The sequence below is a fragment of the Salvelinus sp. IW2-2015 genome, linkage group LG27 (genome assembly GCF_002910315.2).
Source record: "Salvelinus sp. IW2-2015 linkage group LG27, ASM291031v2, whole genome shotgun sequence".
Classification (NCBI taxonomy): domain Eukaryota; kingdom Metazoa; phylum Chordata; class Actinopteri; order Salmoniformes; family Salmonidae; genus Salvelinus; species Salvelinus sp. IW2-2015.
Window position 1 is genome coordinate 20,384,644 of NC_036867.1, and position 22,913 is coordinate 20,407,556.

Below are 22,913 nucleotides of genomic sequence, written 5' to 3' on the forward strand. Positions count from 1 at the left end.
TATGAATTACACTTATGGAAAAACTACATTCATTTCACGTGAAGACATGACGTGTTCCAAAAACACATGTTTTCATGAGATCACGTGATCTTATGTGAAGTTAACATGTGATAAAATAAACTATACATGTGAAAATGTGATCATGTGAAATGTTCCAAAAATACATGTTTTCACATGATTCCACATGTGAAATCATATGGTTTCTCTGTAAAAAGAATTGCCAATTATATGCTGTGTGTTTACACAATGGCTGCACACATTGACTTAGCATATGAAGTATTCAACACATGATTATGGAACTGTGGGTGAAAAGGGTAGAATGTAGAGAATTCGCTTGTCAACATTTTGAGAAGAAACTGAAAGTGGACTGTTATCATTACAGAAGAATATCTAATCAGGAACACTTTAAAATGTGTTCTTTGAGAACTGAAGTGTGATGATATTTATGATCTCTTATCCTGTCTCATAAGCTGAACCCTGTGATGTGTACTCATAGTACTGGCATGGTCATCTCCTCCAGTCTGGAGTGAATATTCCAGGCCATGCTTTCTCAGAAACAATCCTGGTATCATCATGACAAGACTCTCTCACACCCCAGTGCCTTCTGAACTCGAGGTGAGCCCTCTGTCCCGACGTCACCCTTACCCCGTCCTCAACCGCCTCACCACTCCACCACCCAGCTGACTAAATCCCCAAGAATGAAGAGGATCCTGTCAGGAAATAACCTCTGCTGCTCCAAAGCAGTGGGGAATTATAGTCTTAGGTCCCAAATGGCACCCTATTCCTTATAGGCCCTAGTTAAAAGTAGTGCTCTGTATAGGGAATATGGCCCAATTTGGGACGCATACAGGTTCTTAACCCCCCCCATTGCTAATGTGTGTCGGATCTACTTGAGACAAATGAATACTCACACTCAAGTCCTGAATGTCATCTTAGCCTGTAAGAAATGAAACTCTGACTCATTCTGACACATTTAAAGCTGGAATCGTTAATGGTGAAACCGCCACGTCTGTTTGCAATATTGCGACAACGAACACTGTTTTATTCCCTCTGACATCACACGCTCAATTTTTCTTGAGCAAAAACAATGACGGCCATAGTGTGGACAGCAGGTCTGTTTCGCTTACTGTTGATTCTATCTGTAAGAAAGATTAGCGGAACAGTACAGCTACTAAAGTACTTTGAATAGTATAGAGGAGAAGCGAATGGAGGAGTTATTTTGTTCTTCAATGTTGTAATGAGTGTTTGGTTCTGTTCTGTCTGTAGGGGTTTCCTCCAGAGACAATAAAATACTGATTCTATAGAATGTCAAACATTGTCATGCAATATTCCTCTTCCTGCGCAATCACAGGCAGACACCTTTACTCCACACACAGAGACATGTACAAAGCTCTCCCTCGCCCACCATTTGGCAAATCTGACCATAATTCTATCCTCCTTATTCCTGCTTACAAGCAAAGCAAAGCAGGAAGCACCAGTGAATCGGTCTATAAAAAAGTGGTCAACAACCTCCCTCAACGTGATCAAGACAAAGGAGATGATTGTGGTCTACACAAAATGAGGACTGAGCACTCCCCCATTCTCATCGACAGGGTTGTAGTGGAGCAGGTTGAGGGCTTCAAGTTCCTTGGCGTCCACATCACCAACAAACTAAAATGGTCCATGCACACCAAGACAGTCGTGAAGAGGGCACGACAAAACCTATTCCCCCTCAGGAGACTGAAAAGATTTGGCATGGATCCTCAGATCCTCAAAAGGTTTTACAGCTGCACCATCGAGAGCATCCTGACAGGTTGCATCACTGCCTGGTATGGCAACTACTCAGCCTCCGACCGCAAGGCAATACAGAGGGTAGTGCGTACGGCTCAGTACATCACTGGGCTAAGCTTCCTGCCATCCAGGACCTCTATACCAGGCGGTGTCAGAGGAAGACCAAATATTGTCAAAGTCTCCAGCCACCCTAGTCATCGACTGTTCTCTTTGCTACCGCACGGCAAGCTGTACCGGAGGGCCAAGTCTAGGTCCATGAGGCTTCTAAACAGCACCTACCCCCAAGCCATAAGACTCTTGAACATCTAATCAAATGGCTATCCAGACTATTTGCATTGCCCCACCCATCTTCAACGCTGCTGCTACTCTCTGTTATTATCTATGCATAGTCACTTTAATAACTCTACCTACATGTATATATTACATCAATTACCTTAACACTGGTGCCCCTGCACATTGACTCTGTACCGGTACCCCCTGTATATAGCCTCACTATTGTTATTTTAGTGCTGCTCTTGAATTTTTTGTTATTTTTTATCTCTTGCTTTTTTGGGAGTATTTTCTTAAAACTGCGTTGGCTTGTAAGTAAGCATTTCACTGTAAGGTCTACACACCTGTTGTATTCGGCGCATGTGACAAATTACATTTGATTTGATTTGATTTCTAGCTAAATAACGTGAGGACAGAAGAAACAACATTCATAACAATACATTATTAATTTACCACCTTCCTGGGGCCAGACATTTACATAACTCCGCCTGTTATTGAATATTGCCTCAGGAAGAAAGGTAGTAATTCAGGTCTCTGGGAAACAAGCAGGCCAGGAAACGGGGGAAAGAGCGGAGAGGGAGCAAGTAGAGGAAAATAGATGAAAGCAGAGGAGAGAATTGGAAGGGAGATGAGTAGAGGAGCCTGTAACAACAACCTCACAGAGACGGACATGTTTATTTCAATCTTCTAGATAATGATCAGACAGGAATACATACAGGCCCACCTGCACAAGCCACTGCCACTGCCGCTGCCATGATGGACGGACTGGCAAAATCAAGAAGCACCAGCCCCAAAAATGCCAGAGGGCTTTGTGAGATTGGCAGCTCAATACAAACGTTATCGGTGTGTGCTGCATACATACCCCAAACTGAACACTGAACCATATCCTAATCTAACACACTGCCGCTGATCAAACTCCATAACAAATGCTCCCAACGCTCCAGATCTCTCTATTATTTGCAGTTTTCCTCCACTAATTTTCTCTTTGCAGGAAAGTAGCATTTAGTCGTTGGGGGGTATTGGGATAGTACACTTTGTGCCAAGTCCAATTTGACAGATCTGGCTTCTGTCAGCTTGGCCAGTTTTCTAACAGCACTGAGAGCAACTCTGGGTTCATCTATGGTTTGTTTGAAACCTGCAACAAAAATGTGTCATTTTGGAGAGGTGGTGGGCATGGGGCGAAGAGGAGATGGAGAGATGGACGGAGCTATAGAGGAGGGTCAGGGGACAGCTAGATATCAGTTTTACTTCCCCTTCTCTGACATAACCCATAGCCTCTGATAAATGGAGTTAACCCCCCACATATATCGCTCTTTCTCCCACTCCCTTCTCCATTCCTCTACTCCTTCTTTCCATGCACTTACAGTATGCGGTGGCAAGATAAAGGTGTCTGTCGGCAGCATTAATAATAAAAGTGCAGAACTGGTTGCTATCAGGACTAGGACTGTTTGTTGTGTTTGTTATGCAGTCATTTATCTGAACGCATAGAGGGAAAGGTTCAATTGGACTAATGCCTGATGAAAAGGTGTTCTCCTCTTACACAGCCATTACTACTTATACAGTAAGCCCGCGTCCTAAATGGCACCTGATTCCCTACATAGTATAGGGATTAGTCCATCCATGACACATCCATCCATCCAGGCCTTTAAAATGTTTGGTGTTATACTGGATACACAGAGAGCACACAACGCAGTTAGACGTGTTGCCCAAACGGCAAAAAAACACAAGCTACACTGTAACTTGGAAGGATAAAGTGTAAATAACCCACCACGGTGCACAGATCTCTCGCTCCCTGTCTGGTGCAAGTTAGTCTGCCTTGCCTCCAGTTTCAGCTGATCGAGGGAGTGAATCTTTTTTTGTACAGCATGTTATTAGAGGATGATTCAGTGGCTTCTGCTCTGCTGTGAGTTTACCATGGGCAGGATTAGTGAAGGGAGCCAGCCCGAGTCTTATTAACTTGTGCTGCAGTTTGAAACGCTCTTATGGGAGACAGAGCACCGAGGCTTAAGACAAATTACCCCTGACGCCTCTGCATAACACTGGGACAGAAGTGTGCGTGTGTGAGTGAAAGAGAGAGAGAGAGAGTGTGTGTGTATGTGTGTGTGTGTGCACATGTGTGTGCTCATGCCTGTGTGCGTGAAAGGTGGTGGCGGTAGTGATGGAGGGGTAGGAAGGAGCAGGGAACTACAGTGAAGGGTATTGGGAGGATGTTAGAGACAGAGATGTTATTTCCTTTATAATGACACATGCTACATATGCTCTGTAGAAGGGATTTAGGCCTGTAGCAAGAATGATTAATAAGGAGGTTAATCACAGCACATCATTCATATTTGTGATTTAGAATAGAGAGGATTCAGGGGAAATGTGAAGTTACAGAGTTTTAATGTCTGCAGGTTTTTCTCAGTCATACTAATTAACAACTTCTCATTTAAACTGATTGACAATTTGCATAATGCGTACATTACCCGATTAATCATATTGGGTGCACTGTATTTTACTGGTTGGCTACAACTTCCATGTTTTCCTTGTTCTTTCTAGTATACATGTATCATGTACTTCAAGGGATATAGTGGCTGGACGTGTTCTTTGCTAAATGGAAAATGTCATGCACTAAATGACAGGATAAATGACATGCAGGACAATATGATGTGATTATAATACATGCATGTCTACAACAGTTGTCATAGAATAGAGCTGAATGTACAGACAAAACAAAACCGTTGGCTTGTAATTTGAGTGTTCCACTGTGTCGTGTATGCTCCTCAATGGCTATGAATAATAAGCAGTAGAACATGTTGTGAACAATGTTTCATTTCTCCCTCCTATCCTCTCTTCCCTTCCTCTCTGAAAAAAGGTATCATTAATTCATTGAGGACATTTGAGGCTAGATGAGCTAACATTAGCATCACAGAACATAGTAGTGGATCATTGTCTGTTTGTAGGCTAAGTCTGTCTGTTGCAGGGTTGGCTGGTGGGCAGGGATGGGCTCATTGTAATGGGTGGAATAAATGGAATGATATCAAACACATGGAAAACAAAAGCCTCCTCTGGTCGGTTGCAATGTTAGAGAGAAACACATAGACACAAACACCATACATCCAAGGTTAACTTTTTGAATTCCAACAGGGACATATTCATGCTTTTAATTGGAATATGGAATTAATAAAAAATAAAAAGTTTTATCATTACACCATTATGGCTAAAATGGATGTTCTTAGTTAGAGTTTCATCTGGGAAGCTTGTCTGTATAATTGTGTGTTGAGAAAATAATGGAATGGAAGCCTCCCTGAGTTGCCTGTTCTGCTTTAGGCACAGGTACAGATATGAGGACAACAGAGGGAATGAGATTTTAATCAACGTTTTAAACCCAATTGCCTCCAAACAAAATAAGTCAAGCAAATTAAGTACTTTTAGAGGGAAATGCAATGAAAATGGAGTCATATGCAATAACACTGGAGAACAATTTAGCATATATGATTGCACATTTAAATAGCTGCTTTATCTTTTGAAAGGCTTTACACTTCTGTCATGCTTCAGGGAAATGCCACCTAATGTTCCTTGCAGGGGAGAGAAGTGATTTATTTTTCCGAAGTACGCTCTCTCTCCATAGTTATTGCTAAAATACCTGAAGTACTAAAAGTAACTAAACACCTTTATTTTTTTGCTCTCAAAAGCGGATAAGCAAAGCCACGTCGCAGACAAGTACACAGCACTTGACATTTAAAGTAATTTCCCTTTGAGCTAACATCGGCAGCATTTACCATTATTGCGATGCCATTATTGCGAATGTCTGAAAAAAGGTGCGTTGTGTGCAGTGCTTGAAAACAGCACGCATTTCATTGAATCCCAGCCAACTTGGCAACTTGACTTGACGACAGCAAAATGTTTCATTTTCTTATTTTATTACCAAGTATACAACAAATATCTACATTCAAATACCACATACTGTAGCATAACTGACACCACACATATTTCAAGTAGAGTCCACCCAATCAAAAATGATCCAAATTTCCTCCTATTGTTTCACATCATCTTTGATAAAGAAGTCCCTTTGTTTATTTGGCGTCGTTTTGCTGAAATACATTTTCTTCTTCTTTACATTTGGCACTTGAAGAAGCAGATTATCAAAGTTTTCAAAGTCTATGGGACGGGATGCGAGGGTTGAGATCAAGCAACAATGTATGGCAGAGTTGGACTACACCCCTAATCATGGCTGATACCCTGATGAAATGCTTTTTACCATATCGTACATCCCCTGGTTTTACTCATCCAGCTATGTTTGTAATGATGAGTAAAACATTTACGGTAACTGGCCATCCTTCATTTCAGATACAGATACTGTAACGTCCCTCAGTCCTGCTGCGGTATCATGGACAGTTTATTTCAAAACAAGAGTTTAAAGGTTGTGTCTGCGTCCCAAGTGGCACCCTATTTCCTATATAGTGCACTACTTTGCATAGGGTGCAATTTGGAGGACACACACTTCCTGATGAATGCATGATCATGCTTTATGCTCCTAACCAGCAGCAAAACAACAAAGGGTTCAAACTAACAAAATATGAATCGATACGTTTAACAAATAATCTTCAAATCCAAATAGGATTACAGAGTTTCCATCTCCCTTACTATGTCTGAAACAAGACACTGAGAAATGCCGGGAGAAACATTGTCTTTGAAACACAGAATTGCAATTAGACGCCATTGAAACATTTATGTTACATCATATCTCTTGAACATATTTGAACATATTTTATGCCGATCCCACAACCTTGGGATAACATCAAACACTAGTCCAGTGTTTGTTTGATTCCCCAAAATAAGTTATAAGAAATACAAATACAGCACATGAAAAAATAAATTAATTAATAAGAGACGGCCACATATTGAAGTTACCCTTAATGGAAAAAATTGCAGTTTTCAAATCAAAATGGTTGCAACAATAATGACAAACAGGTCATCAAAAATGTATCTTCCGCTTCATTTTTTTTTCATTGTGTCATAGTGGCTTGGAATACAAAAAGCAAAGTCTTAACCAAAATATTGTCAAAACAAACCAACAAAAAAGACGTCAGCATTTCGGAGTTTGTTTGAGTCCTGCGTAAATGTGTGCAGGAAGGTAAGGCTAAGTATGTTGAGTCCCTTGTTTTCCCCTCGTTCCCCTCTCTTGTGTTCATCTGAGGGGAATGGGACCCTTTGGACCAAAGAGCTGCTGGCGCCTGTGGCTAGGGCCTGGGTCGGCCAATAGAGTTAACTAACGTGTGCTTTGAAGCCCTTTGCTTTGAGGGCCTTGTGACGCTAGCTGTCTGTCAGTCAGTCCAGGCTACTCTCAAGCCTCTCCTGGAGATGGGGAAGGGTGGTGATGGCAGCTACACAGCTAGGAAGCAACCCAGCTCAGGGTTGAGGCAACCCAGCTCTAAGGCTATAGAGAATAGGCGATGCTCAGTGGTGCTATTGCAAATTCTGCAGTTCTATGGGGAGCATACCTTTCAAATGCATTCTCTCTATTTCTCTCTCTCTCTCTGTTCCTGTTTCTCTACATGTCTCCGTTTCAGTCTCTATGTTTCAGTCTCTTCTTTCCTATAAGATGTGTGTATATAGGGGTGAGTCTTTCGTTCCGTCCGCCCCTCTACCACATGGGAGGGTTGCTTGTCTCCAGAACCCCGTACATCTCTGCCAGTTTCTTAAACCTGGGCCCCCAGTCATTGAGATAATCATACTCGTGATCAGTATTGGAGCACACAGACTGCAGCGAGCTCAGGGACTCAGCCACCGATCCCTCCCCCTCGTAGGCGTAGGTCTGTAGGGAATCGTAAGGTGGGGCGCAGGGGTCCAAATCCGCCTCCAGGAGCTTGGACAGCACATACCCCTGCACGTTGCTGTCTCCACCAACACAAACACTCCCTGGCCAGCCCACACATGCAAGGGGAACGTAGCGTGAAAGGCTCTCGATTTCGGGCAGCTTGTCCTGACGTTGCTTCCCCACTAGGTGGGCCTCGTGGGGGTTCCACATTGCAGCGATATCAAAGGCCTCGGTGTCCTCCTCTCCACCCCCCTCGTCATCGTAGCGGACGATGTTCTCGTGGACGTTGTCTTCCTCATCGTGCAGGTAGGGCTTCTTACGGTGGCTCCGGAGGGACAACATGAGCAGGATCATCACTAGTGGAGAAAAAAGAGACATGGTCAGATACAACATGAACCCCAAATATGGAAGATTGTTAATGGTTGCTTCAGTGAGTTTGGTGAGTTAGTGTACTATACTAAGACATTCAATATAAGCATAGATTTGGTAAAAGAGTGGAATATGATGTTATCGTATACAAAGACAATACAAATATACAGTAGCTTATTAAGTACGTATAAAGCAGATCAGCAGTGGAGAAAATCCCTTCAAAGAACAAGATCATGACCTACCGAGCATCACAAAGATACATGCCAGTATGGCGATGAGTGCCCCTCTGCTCAGACTAGCCGGTAGGTGGTAGGCCTCAGCATTACAGGACATAACGTTGCCCTCCACATCGCAGCTACACACACGGATAGTCAGGGTGCTGGTGCTGGTCTGGACCGGCAGCTCTCTGTCTGAGATAAAGATAGGAAGGTAGTAGACTGACTGGTCCTGCTGAGACCAGCCTCCACGCCGCGTCAGGATCCATGCTGTGTTGTCTACATCGGGGACGAAGAGAGAGAGGAGCCTGGTTAGATACAGTATATACACTGAGTGGACAAAACATTAGGAACATGCTCTTTCCATGTCATAGACTGACCAGGTGATTCCAGGTGAAGGCTATGATCCCTTATTGATGTCACCTGTTAAATCCACATCAATCAGTGTAGATGAAGGGGGGAGACAGGTTAAAGAAGGATTATTAAACCTTGAGACAATTGAAACATGGATGCCAGGCACACCGGTTTGAGTGTGTCAAGAACTGCAACGCTGCTGGGTTTTTCATGCTCAACAGTTTCCCGTATGAAGAATGGTCCACCACCCAAAGGACATCCAGCCAAATTGACACAATTTGGGAAGCATTGGAGTCAATATGGGCCAGAAACCCCCGTGAAATTCTTTCCACATCTTGTAGAGTCCATGCCCTGATGAATTGAGGCTGTTCTGAGGGAAAAGGTGGGGTGCAGCTTAATATTAGGAAGGTGTTCCTAATGTATGTACACTCAGTGTATGTTACATCATTACCAAGAGCGGTGTTTGTCAGACCATGAGTCATCCCAAAAATATTTTTTTCTCACGTAAACGTCTGTAGCATCTGAAAGGTTTGACCTGCAAACTTTTATGACAACTTAATGGTTTTGCTCCACGACCCTCTACGACCCCCTTCAGACTCGTCTGAAGACGGTACTGTCGATGTGCCAACCTCTGTTTGGTAGCGTCTGAACCATTTGGGCTGCAAACTAATGTGGAAAATGGAGATTCTCACGAACACGCCTCTATGGAAAATGGAGATTCTCACGAACACGATGGTGTTCTCCGTTTTGTTCTATGACCCCCACAAGTGTCACATGACTCGTCTGAAGGTAATCAGTACCGGTTTTTAAAAAAACATATGGAATATGAAGTAAGTTTTTCACCTTTATATATCTCCTAGATTTAGGACAGGCACTTCTGTTATGGCTCTCGTCGAAAGGAGTGGACCAAAGCGCAGCGTGGAAAGTGTTCATGATTTTTATTTTCAAAAAACACTCAAACAAAATAACCAAAGTGAAAACGAAAGAGCACAGTTCTGTCAGGTACAGACACGAAACAGAAAACAAGATCCCACAAAACCCAAAAGGAAAATGACAACTTATGTATGATCCCCAATCAGAGACAACGATAGACAGCTGCCTCTGATTGGGAAACACACGGCCAAAAACAAAGAAATAGAAAACATAGACTTTCCCACCCGAGTCACACCCTGACCTAACCAAACATAGAAAATAATAAGGAACTCTAAGGTCAGGGCGTGACAACTTCAAAACCTTTTTTCTCATTATTAATTTTTTTGACTGTCCCTTTTTGCCATTTATGAATTTGCAATTCATTTCGTTTCCATGGGCTTTAGACGTCTAAATCAATATTTTATCAAATATACCTGCATATATTTTTTTAAATTGTTTTTGATACCTAAAGGGGTCCTAAAATTCAAAATCGAACCCACACCTTAGACTCTAAAGAATTAAGCACAAAAGGGAAATGATGTCAACAGAAAATGGTTGAGTGTTACAAAAAATACATGTCCAGGTAGTTAGGGGGGTTTTACTGCTGTATAATAAAGCCTTTATTTACCTTGATTGTCTCTGAGGGTGAAGTTGGGGTTGTTAGCAGCCTCTGGTGCCAGGCTGTAGTAGAAGTGCTGACCTCCCAGAGGATCATCTGGGTCTATTGCCGTCACTGTCTGAATCAGCTTAGGTCACCAGACAACAAGACAACAGCCAGGAGATGGGAGAGAGAGACAGTTAGGATCGCTGACCTGAGACAAGTTGTGAGTGAAACTGACAGATATTACATACATTCATATTATGCAGATATTTCTTTACAGTATTCCATCATTTTGAATAATTCTCCATACGATAAAATCACAGGTCTGCAAATACTGGTTATTGGTCTGCCTCTGTTCAGGTCTTGCGTGTGTATCTTCCATGTGTGTGTGTATGTGTGTGTGTGTGTGTATGCCTCTGTACCTGTCCAGCCTTGGCACTCTCACAGACGAAAGCTTCAAAGTACTGTGTCAGCGATGGAGGGTTATCATTCACGTCCAGAATCTTCACAGCTACAGACACACTCCCGATCATACTGGGATTACCTGGAAGAAAACACACACGCATACACACACACACACGTTAGTGTACAAGACACACACACACACACTAGCCGATGCCGAAAGACAGACTAGGATGAAATACTCAGAATGGTTGCTTAGAATAAGATTACAATTCGGTTATTATCCAAAATGACCATTTGCATACCTTAATCAGCTGTGTAATTGGCAATGGAAATACTAGCAGGCAGTAACTACTTTCTCAGCTTTCATCAAACAATTGATCAATCAATAGCTTGACTTTGGCACTCTCCAGTTGAGGGTGAATGGCTCTTTGCGCTGCATGTGTGTGTAGACTCCAAGTAACAACTCTCTCTCTCTCCCCCTCCATCTCTCCCTGGGGCCTACAGTTACAACACAGCCATCCCACCACACTGGATAATCTCTATTCCTCTGCTGTCTTCTTTTGTCCCTGTCCCTCTCCACCCCCCTCTCCTTCTGATAACCAATTGAGTCATATGTGCCAATTTGACCCAAATAAGGTGTGTTCTATTCAATGAAGCCATTAATTAAAACAAAGCTCCCCTCGTTAGTGTGCATTCCAAACAAACAAAAACAAAACAAGGAGACTGAAGGTGACTCTCCTGGGTCCTGAAAACTCCCGCTGTGTACAAGTCTGTTTTATATTATCACACAATACAATATAATATAATAATGTGGCCTCATTCAAAATAAACCAGATATGTGTGTATGTAGCATACTGTATGTGGCTTTCTCCCAAATGGCACCATGTTCCCTATATAGTGCACTTCTTTTGTACTATGTAGACAATAGGGTGTCATTTGTGTGTGTGTGTGTGTACGTGTGTGTGTGTGTGTGTGTGTGTGTGTGTGTGTGTGTGTGTGTGTGTGTGTCGTGTGTGTTTGTGTGACATACTCATCTCCATTGCCAGGACGGTGATGTTATGCCAGGATAACTCTTCTCTGTCCAGCGACAGCACCGTCATCAACGCCCCGGAAGTGATGTCAATGTAGAAATATTTCCCCAGGTCGGTGGTCATCTCTATGGAATACCTGGTGACAGAGGGACACAAGGGTAACCAATGTTGAGTAACACTTATCTGATATTTATATGCATTGCCTTTAGAAAGTATTCACACCGCTTGACCTCTTCCACATTTCGTTTTGTTACAAAGTGTTATTACAATGGATTTAATTGTCTTTTTTTTCTCCAAGATCTACATAAAATACTTGGTAATGTGAAAGTGGAAGAAAAATTCCAACAATTGTACAAAATCTAGGAAAAATATAACACGACGATATCTTGATTAGATTCAACCCAGAGTCCATACGTGTTAGAATCACCTTTGGCAGTGATTATAGCTGCGAGTCTTTCTGGGTAAGTCTCTAACATGCCAACCACACCACTCGTGTCACGTGCGCAAGCATTTCAAAATAAATGTACACATTCATGTTACTCAATCATTGCACCCACTCTGCTCGCGCGTGTCAACGAGAGTCTGCGTAGCCAGGCACTGAAATAGATCTTGAATCTATTTGTGACGCTTGACGCGCTGCAAGTTCCGCCTCTCCAAGCTCCTCATTGGTTTTTAGGAGAATATACCCATGTGCCATCTCCTGAATGTTTTTTAGGAGCATATACAGTGTCTTGCGAAAGGTGCGAAGATGCAAAATATTTTTTTATTGTGAAACAAATAAGAAATAAGACAAAAAAACTGAAAACTTGAGCGTGCATCACCCCCCAAAGTAAATACTTTGTAGAGCCACCTTTTGCAGCAATTACAGCTGGAAGTCTCTTGGGGTATGTCTCTATAAGCTTGGCACATGTAGCCACTAGGATTTTTGCCCATTCTTCAAGGCAAAACTGCTCCAGCTCCTTCAAGTTGGATGGGTTCTGCTGGTGTACAGCAATATTTGAGTTGTACCACAGATTCTCAATTGGATTGAGGTCTGGGTTTTGACTAGACATTCCAAGACATTTAAATGTTTCCCCTTAAACCACTCGAGTGTTGCTTTAGCAGTATGCTTAGGGCCTTTGTCCTGCTGGAAGGTGAACCTCCGTCCCAGTCTCAAATCTCTGGAAGACTGAAATAGGTTTCCCTCAAGAATTTTCCTGTATTTAGCGCCATCCATCATTCCTTCAATTCTGACCAGTTTCCCAGTCCCTGCCGAAAAAAAAACATCCCCACAGCATGATGCTGCCACCACCATGCTTCACTGGATGGTATTCTCGGGGTGATGAGAGGTGTTGGGTTTGCGCCAGACATAGCGTTTTCCTTGATGGCCAAAAATATACATTTTAGTCTCATCTGACCAGAGTACCTTCTTCCATATGTTTGGGGAGTCTCCCACATGCCTTTAGGCGAACACCAAATGTGTTTGCTTATTTTTTTCTTTAAGCAATGTTTTTTACTCGCCAGTCTTCCGTAAAGCCCAGCTACGTGGCTTAAAGTGGTCCTTTGTACAGATACTCCAATTTCCTCTGTGGAGCTTTGCAGCTCCTTCAGGGTTATCTTTGGTCTCTTTGTTGCCTCTCTGATTAATGCCCTCCGTGCCTGGTCCGTGAGTTTTGGTGGGCGGCCCTCTGTTGGCAGGCTTGTTGTGGTGGCATATTCTTTGTATTTCTTAATAATGGATTTAATGGTACTCCGTGGGTTTCTGATATTTATTTATAACCCAACCGTGATCTGTACTTCTCCACAACTTTGTCCATGACCTGTTTGGAGAGCTCCTTGGTCTTCATGGTGCCACTTGCTTGGTGGTACCCCTTGCTTAGTGATGTTGCAGACTCTGGGGCCTTTCAGAACAGGTGTATATATACTGAGATCATGTGACAGATCATGTGACACTTAGATTGCCCACAGGTGGACTTTATTTAACTAATTTTGTGACTTCTGAAGGTAATTGGTTGCAGCAGATCTTATTTAGGGGCTTCATAGGAAAGGGGGTGAATACATATGCACGCACCACTTTTCCGTTTAAATTTTTTTGAAATTTTTTAAACAAGTTATTTTATTCATTTCACTTCACCATTTTGGAGTATTTTGAATATGTCCATTACATGAAATCCAAATTAAAATTCATTTAAATTACAGGTTGTAATGCAACAAAATATGAAAAATGCGAAGGGAGATGAATACTTTTGCAAGGCACTTACCCAAGTAAGTCCAAAGAAGAAGAAGAAGAAGAAGCCTGAAGGAGGAGAGATTACTAGAAACATAAATAAATAAATAAAATCTGTGGATTAATTGTTGAAGTAGAGGACCTTGTGCATTTCAGGTAATATAACAACCCAATGTTTATATCCCAGGACAAATGAGCTAGCAACAGGAAGCTATTCATGTTTAATACTTTTCGACCTTTCCTCAAATTAATGTAGTTAGTTCAGAGTTAGTCTGGTCAGCATGTAGGACAGGGATCATCAACTAGATTCAGCCTTGGGCCGTTTTTTTCTGGACTGCAAATTGACTGCAAGATGCCCAAACAGATATAATGTTTGACTAAAATATAATAATTTCAAACGTTGCTTACATTTGAATACGATCACGTGTCTCTCCATTATGCATGGGAATACTTGGGAACAGATTTCTTAACTTAAAATTGCTTGGAGCTGATTTCCTAATGTGTTTACAGTCTTTTATGTCCAACAATTAAAGTTTTTTTCAACTCCGTTTCTTTTTTTTATCCTGAAAAACTCCCCAATCCATAATGATTACAGCCACCACTATGCTTGAACATATGGAGAGTGGTAATCAGTCATGTGTTGTGTTGTATTGGATTTGCCAGAAATATTACACTTTGTATTCAGGTCAAAAAGTGAATTGCTTTGCCACATTTATTGCAGTATTACTTTAGTGACTTGTTTTGGATGCATGTTTTGGAATATTTTTATTCTATAAAGTCTCCCTTCTTTTCACTCCGTCATTTAGGCTATTATTGTTGAGTAACTACAATGTTGTTGATCCATCAACAGTTTTCTCCTATCACAGCCATTAAACTCTTTAACTGTTTTAAAGTCACCATTGGCCTCATGGTGAAATCCCTGAGTGGTTTCCTTCCTCTCCGGCAACTGAGTTTGGAAGGGCACCTGTATATTTGTAATGACTGGGTGTATTGATACGCCATCCAAAGTGTAATTAATAACTTCACCATGCTAAACGGGATATTCAGTGTCTGCAATCTACCAATAGTTGCCCTTCTTTGCGAGGCATTGGAAATCATCTCTAGTCTTTGTGGTTGTATCTGTGTTTGAAATGTCCATGCAAAAACTGTTTAGGGGTGCCATAACAAAGGGGTTGAATAATTATTGAATCAAGACATTTCAGCTTTTCATTGTTAATTCATTTGTAAAAAACATTTTCAACATAATTCCACTTTGACATTATGGGGTATTGTGTGTAGCCCAGTGACCCAAAAATATCAAGTAAATACATTTAAATGCAATTTGTTATACAACAAAATGTGGAAAAGGTCAAGGGGTGTGAATATAAAGCATGCACATATCTGTATCTATTGCATGAGCTTTTGCATCTTCTTGTTCAAGAAATACTAAAGAAAATTGTTCTTTTTAACATGAGTTCTTCTTTATTCAAGTTAACCGTAGCCGTAAAGTATAGTGAGTGCATTGAACTGGAAGCTCCCGCGCTCCAACTGACATGCGTGGGCTGCACGTGGTCACGCGGCATCAGATACATTGTGCCACATGAGCTTGGCATTTTAGACGCAGTAATTACAGAATTACTGCAGTTGAACTGCAGTTATACTGCACTCTAACTGGAGTATACCAAAATAACACCGTTTTTTACTGCAGTGTAACTGCAGTTAGATTGCAGAATAACTGCAGTTCAACTGCAGTACACTGCAGTTATTCTGTAACTACTGCATCCAAAATACCACAGTCGACCGCAGTTACTACACTTTTACTACAGTTTCAAAACTGAAATATATTTGGGGAAGGGTCGTGTGTGTTCATGCACTTTCATAACATGACAAACTTTCTAAATTCTGGGGGCACCCTTATGAAAAAAGTTTGCAGTCAGAGTGCAGTATAACTGCAGTACACTGCAAATACTACGTCCAAAATTACACCGTTTTTTTTACTGCAGTAATTTTTCAGTGTAACTGCAGTCAGAGTGCAGGGTCATAACTCTCCTGTGAAGATCTGAAGGATCAGGTTACGGTGGGTCAGCTCTACAGCGTCCTCTCTCTCCCACGCTGTATTCCAAGCAGTTTTAGTGGTCCGTGGACACTTAAGGAAAAGTCTTGAGTTTGTTTCATTTGGTGACCTCATGAAGGACAGGAGACACACAATACTGTTTCTTTGTTTGTATACACTTCTCAATTATGAGGTTTGCATCTGAATGTTGTATAAAATAAATTATTAATCATAAGAATACTTTTGGAAAGATAACAATGTGATCCAAATGTTAATTGTTTTTCATAGTGACTTATGATCAGTCAGTTGCCACGCCCCCGTGAGCACAGATATTACACGGTGTCATGGAATGCCCCCTTTTATACTAAAAGTATAAAACCCACTTCCGACAAAATTTACATTAGACCAGAAAACATGGAAGCTGTCGCTACATGTTGAAATGGTTGGCAACTCTACCAATGGACAAGACCAGAGAACGTGGAGATCATTCCCACGTTGAAATGGCTAAGAAATCTACAAACTAAAGAACAATTATTCAGGCTGCAGCTGTTTAAGTACTTTAGTCTGGTAAACGCAACCAGTCGAACGACCGAATGGTACTCTGACATATCCATTATAACAAGCTACAACTACGAAATACTTTGATCTCTGGTGGACAAATCAGAGACTTTCTGTCGAATATTTGTTCAGCAGACGGACCGGTGATCGCAGAAAGGGACAACAAAGGCATACACTCGTAAATATGTAAATTGAAATGTATTTTCGAATCAGAGGTTGTTCATGTTCAAAGTATTAGCATTTCCATGAATGTAGTTATTGACTCAGAATTTCCTCCTCCTGAGCTGTCCCCACCCCTTTCCTTTGTCTACCAAGCTATCATATTGGTTTCGTCCACTAGGGACTTTTCTTTGTGTCATGTTAGTAACCAATGTATGACCTACTGTGTGTGTGTTCATGTAATTATGTGATTGATTAGTTAGTTAGTAAATAAATAGTTAAGCCAATTTGTATATCGCTAATTCATGATTAATGTTAGGAATCGTGCAGATATCCAAGGGTTTGCRACATTCAGGAATGAGACTGATGAGGTAATAATACATGAATAGAAAACTGTAATCAATAAGGTAATAAAATATCTGAAGAATTATTTTCAGGAAATTGTAACTCTATAAACAACATTTTCCCGTGGTGCCTCGACTTCCTAGTTAATTACTATTCCGTGATTCGTTTAATCATGGAATAATTACTCATAGAGAATTTATTTGATTATATAACAGTCTTCACATTTAATGACAGCAAACGCTACGACAGCTGTATAACTGCAGTACACTGTAGGTATTCTGCAATTACTGCGTCCAAATACCACAGTTGAATGCAGTTACTACACTTTGACTGCAGTTTCAAAACTGAAATCTTCTTTTGTAAGGGAAATGCAATTCGAGCTAGCCCACCAATGCCAGCCCAACCCGGGTTGACTTCAAAGTGCCAATGGAAATTACGCTTTATTTAATAAGGAATTGCGGTAAAGTTTGGAGGTATGACAAACTGCCCCTCAAACCGTCTCAGTTGTGATCGAATCAGCAATATCTCTGCATTCTGCCAAATTGAGCTGCAGCACAGAGCTGGTGTGTGTGTGTATACTTGCGATGGGCTTTACTGTGCTGTGCTGCACAGGCTGGCTCATCTCCTGCCACCACGGGCCACTTTCCAAAGCGCTCCTCAGAGAACATCACGCAACAGAGATGAAGCCAGATTAATAGGGGGTGGGGGGAGCACTACTGCAGGACACAGTTTAATCCCATATGCATAGCGTCTCAAAGAAGGAAATTAAGTCGATTTAGAATCCTACTGGGAAAGACCTGAAAGAACAAACCTATGCTCTGTGTACAGTGATCTCCCTCCCTCCCTCCCTCCATCCCTCCTCCCTCCCTCCCCTCCCTCCTCCCTCCCTCCCTCCTCCCTCCCTCCTCCCTCCCTCCCTCCCTCCCTCCCTCCCTCCCTCCCTCCCTCCTTCCCTCCCTCTCTCCCTTAGCTCTCCTTTCTGTCTCGTGTGAACTAAACTCAGTGTGAACTAACTCCCAAAGGCAGGTTCCTGACCCATCATTGTGCAGCAGTACACACAGAGAAAATGGAGAGAGTTCTCAGCTATACACAGAGAGAGTCCTTGGCAGGATCGCCTGGTCTGTCAGACTGGTTTAGACACACACACACACACACACACACACACACACACACACACACACACACACACACACACACACACACACACACACACACACACACACACACACACACACACACACACACACACACACACACACACGACGCAGCAACCAACCACACAAAAAACTCCCACGTAAACACACACACACACAGACACACACACACACACACACACACACACACACACACACACACACACACACACACACACACACACAGACACACGCAGGGAACATGCCCAGCATAGACGATGGCAGGGGAAGATCCCCCTAAAGGAGCACTATTAATATCACTCTATGGTTTGTGTGTGTGTGTGTGTGTGTTTGCCAGTGACAGTTTGAGACAGCAAGTGTTGAGAGAAAGAGGGAGAGAGAAAGGCCTCCTCTCTCCTGTTGTATTGATTCCCCCATTTAAGGTCAACCTTATTCCCAATGGGTCTTGGTCAAAAGTAATGCGCTACATAGGGGAAAAGGTGCAATTTGGGATGCATACGTTGTCTGTCATATAGTAATGTTAGCCACACCATTTGGCTCCCGTGAAACAATTGCAGTTCAAGGTTGGTGCTCTTACTGTAGCCATGCTCACAGGGCTGGTTTTATTTGCATCCTCACACACATAATTCCCAGAGCTTTCTCTATCTGCTTTAAGCGTGTCCCCCAAATGGCACCCTATTCCCTATTGCACTAAACAGGGAATAAAGTGCCATTTGGGACACTTGATGAGACTGAGGGGTTGTAATATATTCACTAAAGCCACATTATCTAACAGACACTCCCAACACAGCTTTACAAAGAGGGATAACATTGGAATACCAGCATTCTGAAATAGCAGTTCATTTTAATGGCGAGAAATGTATACACTATATATATAAAAGTATGTAAACACCCCTTCAAATTAGTGGATTCGGCTATTTTCAGCCACACCCGTTGCTGACAGCTGTATAAAATCGAGCACACAACCATGCAATCTCCATAGACAAACATTGTCACTAGAATGTCCTTACTGAAGAGCTCAGTGACTTTCAACGTGGCACCGTCATAGGATGCCATCTTTCCAACAAGTCAGTTCGTCAAATTTCTACCCTGCTAGAACTGCCCCGGTCAACAGTAAGTGCTGTTATTGTGAATTGGAAACGTCTAGGAGCAACAACGCCTCAGCCATGAAGTGGTAGGCCACACAAGCACACAGAATGGGACCACCGAGTGCTGAAGCGAATACGTGTAAAAATTGTCTGTCCTCGGTTGCAACCCTCACTACCGAGTTCCAAACTGCCTCTGGAAGCAACATCAGCGCAATAACTTTGTCGGGAGCTTCATGAAATGGGTTTCACTATGAAACAATGCCAAGTGTCGGCTGGAGTGGTGTAAAGCTCGCCGCCATTGGGCTCTGGTGCAGTGGAAACATGTTTTCTGGAGTGATGAATCACGCTTCACAATCTGGCAGTCCGACTGACAAATCTGGGTTTGGCGGAAGCCAGGAGTACGCTACCTCTCGCAATGCATAGTACCAACTGTTAAGTTAGTGGAGGAGGAATAATGGTCTGAGACTAGGCCCGTTAGTTCCAGTGAAATGAAATCTATAGCATTCAAAGACATTCTAGACGATTCTGCACTTCCAACTTTGTGGCAACATTCTGGGGAAGGCCCTTTCCTGTTTCAGCATGACAATGACCCCATGCACAAAGCAAGGTCCATACAGAAACTGTTTGTCGAGATCGTTGTGGAAGAACTTGATTGGCCTGCACAGAGCTCTGACCTCAACCCCATCGAACACCTTTGGGATGAATTGGAACACCGACTGCGAGTCAGGCCTAATCTCCCAACATAAGTGCCCGGCCTCACTAACGCTTTTGTAGCAGAATGGAAGCAAGTCCCAGCAGCAATGTTCCAACATAGTGGAAGGCCTTCCCAAAAGAGTGGAGGCTGTTATAGCAGCAAATGGGGGACCATTCCATGATTTTGGAATGAGCTGTTCGACAAGCAGGTGTCCAGGTCATGTAGTGTATGTGGCTCCAGCTGAAATTAGCACATTGAAAGATTTTCAAATCTGACAATCCAAAAATGTTTAGCTTCAAGTTATCATGTGAATGTTGATAAGTAGCAGTGTCAGATGAGCCCCTGACCCTTAGTGTATTTCCCAGCCCTATATCCTCTAGATAAATATCCCCCTATATCCTCTAGATATAGGGCTGGGATATTGTACATTGCTGCAAATTGACCTCAAGAAGCCCAAACAGATATAACATTTGACTGAGTGTAATGCACTATTTAAGGAATTAGGGTGCCATTTGGGATGCACAGTGACACTACGCTCCACTCTAACCCAACATCTGCTCTGTGAGTGAGGTAAACACACTGCATAATTTAAAACAATGGGAAAGTCTCCTAATACCACACAATCCAGTACGCTTTGACTGACTAGGGTCCTTAAAAATGCCAGATCATTAACATCATCTTCATTTCCAATTAACTAAAATCGCATAGCCCATTGTCGATATCACTCAGACCTGTCACTGTCACATCAGCTCAATGTTTCTTTTTAAACACAGCCTTGTACACTCCAATACCACACTGACACCATCTGGCCACAAGATGACATTGCATGACATTGGTTAAAACATTTTGGGTGTTATTTTGTTGTTAACCCTGTCCTCACCTGATGGAGTTATTGGAAGCATCAGGGTCTCTGGCAGAGACCGTCTTGAACACTGTGCCGATCTCTGCTTCTTCAGAGACCTCTATGTAGTACGCAGCAGAGCTAAACTCTGGGGGCTCGTCTATATCCTCTACGCTGACGTGAACAATGGTAACATGGCTGAACGGGCCCTTGTCCAGAAAACGGTGGTCCAGGTGTGTGTTGACTCCTTCTATCTTCAGAGTGTAGCTTGCTTTGCTCTCAAAGTTCAGAGGCTAGTGGGGAGAGAGACATGTTTACTGCATTAGTAGGTACATTGTATCATAGGTATAATTCATATAAATAGTTAAATAAAGAGGTTGCGGGGGTTTCTTTGCACTTAGGCACCTCCACAAAAAAAAGATTTACAGGTGGGTTGAGAAAGGATCCACTAGGAGTGAATCAACTGGTTATCAATCAAATAATGAATCTAAATTAAATTGAGTTCAATGTGACTTTTCGCATTTACATTTTAGTCATTTACCGCTGTGTCGACTCTTCTGTCCTCTGTCAGAGGACACTCAAAGCATGTCATTACCTTTCATTGAAGTCTACCCCTGTGTGTGTGTTTTCATTGGTGTAACCTTTCATTGATGTCTACCCTCTGTACCTTTTTGATGGTGATGATGCCAAACAGATTGGTGGGGTCTGTGCTGATGTCGAAGGTGTCCCTCCCGTCTCCGTCAATGATGCTATACCTCATCTCTGCATTGATGCCAATGTCACGATCCTTCGCCCGGATACGACCCACAACAGACCCCACGGGAGCCGACTCCAGAACACTCATCTGATACAGCTCTGAGAAGGGGAAGGAGAGAGGAGAGAGAGAGTTAAATGCATTTCTTTAGTTGATGAGTTATTATGTAATAACATGTGTTAGCTCATTGTTCCTCTAGAGGGTGCCACATTTATGTAATTACACCAGGACATTAGAAGGATAAACCACAGACCGTTGAGCACAAATTGGTTCAGTCTGAGAGACGGTTCGTAAATTGGGTTGTATTGTCTTATGGGTCAACGAGAATTAATTTCAACAATTTAACCTAATTTCAAAAACAGGGGTGACAGCGGTTCTCAATTTGCCGTGCTCCCTCTGTCTGAACTGAAACGGTCACACATTATGGTTGTCAGACAAGTGCACCCGAAGCTCCTCACAACGTATTAAAGTCTCATTTAAGCGATGTGACTAATTTGAGAGAAGAGAGGGGGACGTGGGGGAAATAAGGGGGGAGAGTGAGGAAAAGACGAGACCACCAGTCAGGCAGAAAGCTAGGGGATGGCTGGGGATAGATAGATGATAGAGAGAGATGAACTGCTGATCTCTCATTGGACGGTAATGTGGAGATCAGGAATAGGGTCAATCAAAGAGACAGCATTGGGGCCGGAATGGGACTGGTGGCCGGGTAAAGAGAAAGAGAGAAAGAGATGGGGCGACTGGTGGCCGAGGAGGGATGGAAAGAGAGAGAGTAGTGAGAGGGTGGGGGAGGGGGGTAGATGGAGGGATGATGAGGATAGAAAGAATAATGTGAGAGTGGGGAGGGTTAATGGGCTGGTGACAGACTGGTGGCCAAAGTAGATGATGATGAGGAGGAAGGAGAGAGAGAGCATGGTCTGAAGGAGAGGGACAAGCGAGGGGATACACTGTTGATTAAGTGGTGGAGAGGGCTGGAGAGAAAGAGCAAGAGGAGAGGACAGCAGAGACGGAACAGGAAGCGACACATCCCACTCCCATTTTTTCGGACTCATATACAGTCAATGAACTAAGTAGACCAGACCCAGCTGCCGTCACATTGGTGTCTATGGGAGAGCCACCCCTTAAGTAGACCTGAAATGTAAAAAGAAAACGGCCTGAGTGGTAAACGGCCTGAGTGGGACATCTTCATTTATCCACCATCTTTGAAGACAGAAGAGGAAGAACAAAAGGAGTGGAGAGGGATGGAGATAGTTAATGAGAATGATGACAAGGAATTCAACAGTTATGAAGATAAAATGAAGAATGGAATTCAAATAAACATAAAGGCACAGGAGAGGAGAGGAGGTTCTGCTTCTTAC

At 42.6% G+C, this 22,913-nt stretch overlaps 1 protein-coding gene across 2 annotated transcripts in view; it reads right to left on the reverse strand.

The window, feature by feature from the left end:
• Nucleotides 1–5,925: 5,925 nt before the first annotated feature.
• Nucleotides 5,926–22,913, reverse strand: part of LOC111953752 (cadherin-20-like) — a 114,579-nt gene continuing 97,591 nt past the window's right edge. For both annotated transcript variants that reach the window (XM_023973220.2, XM_023973219.2), the window contains exons 6-12: nt 21,472–21,659; nt 20,844–21,097; nt 11,727–11,863; nt 10,714–10,835; nt 10,319–10,436; nt 8,452–8,703; nt 5,926–8,196 (exon numbers count right to left, since the gene is read on the reverse strand). In XM_023973220.2, coding sequence (XP_023828988.1) covers nt 7,667–8,196; nt 8,452–8,703; nt 10,319–10,436; nt 10,714–10,835; nt 11,727–11,863; nt 20,844–21,097; nt 21,472–21,659 — 1,601 coding nt within the window. In that variant the 3' untranslated portion in view covers nt 5,926–7,666. The remainder of the gene's footprint in view (nt 8,197–8,451; nt 8,704–10,318; nt 10,437–10,713; nt 10,836–11,726; nt 11,864–20,843; nt 21,098–21,471; nt 21,660–22,913) is intronic.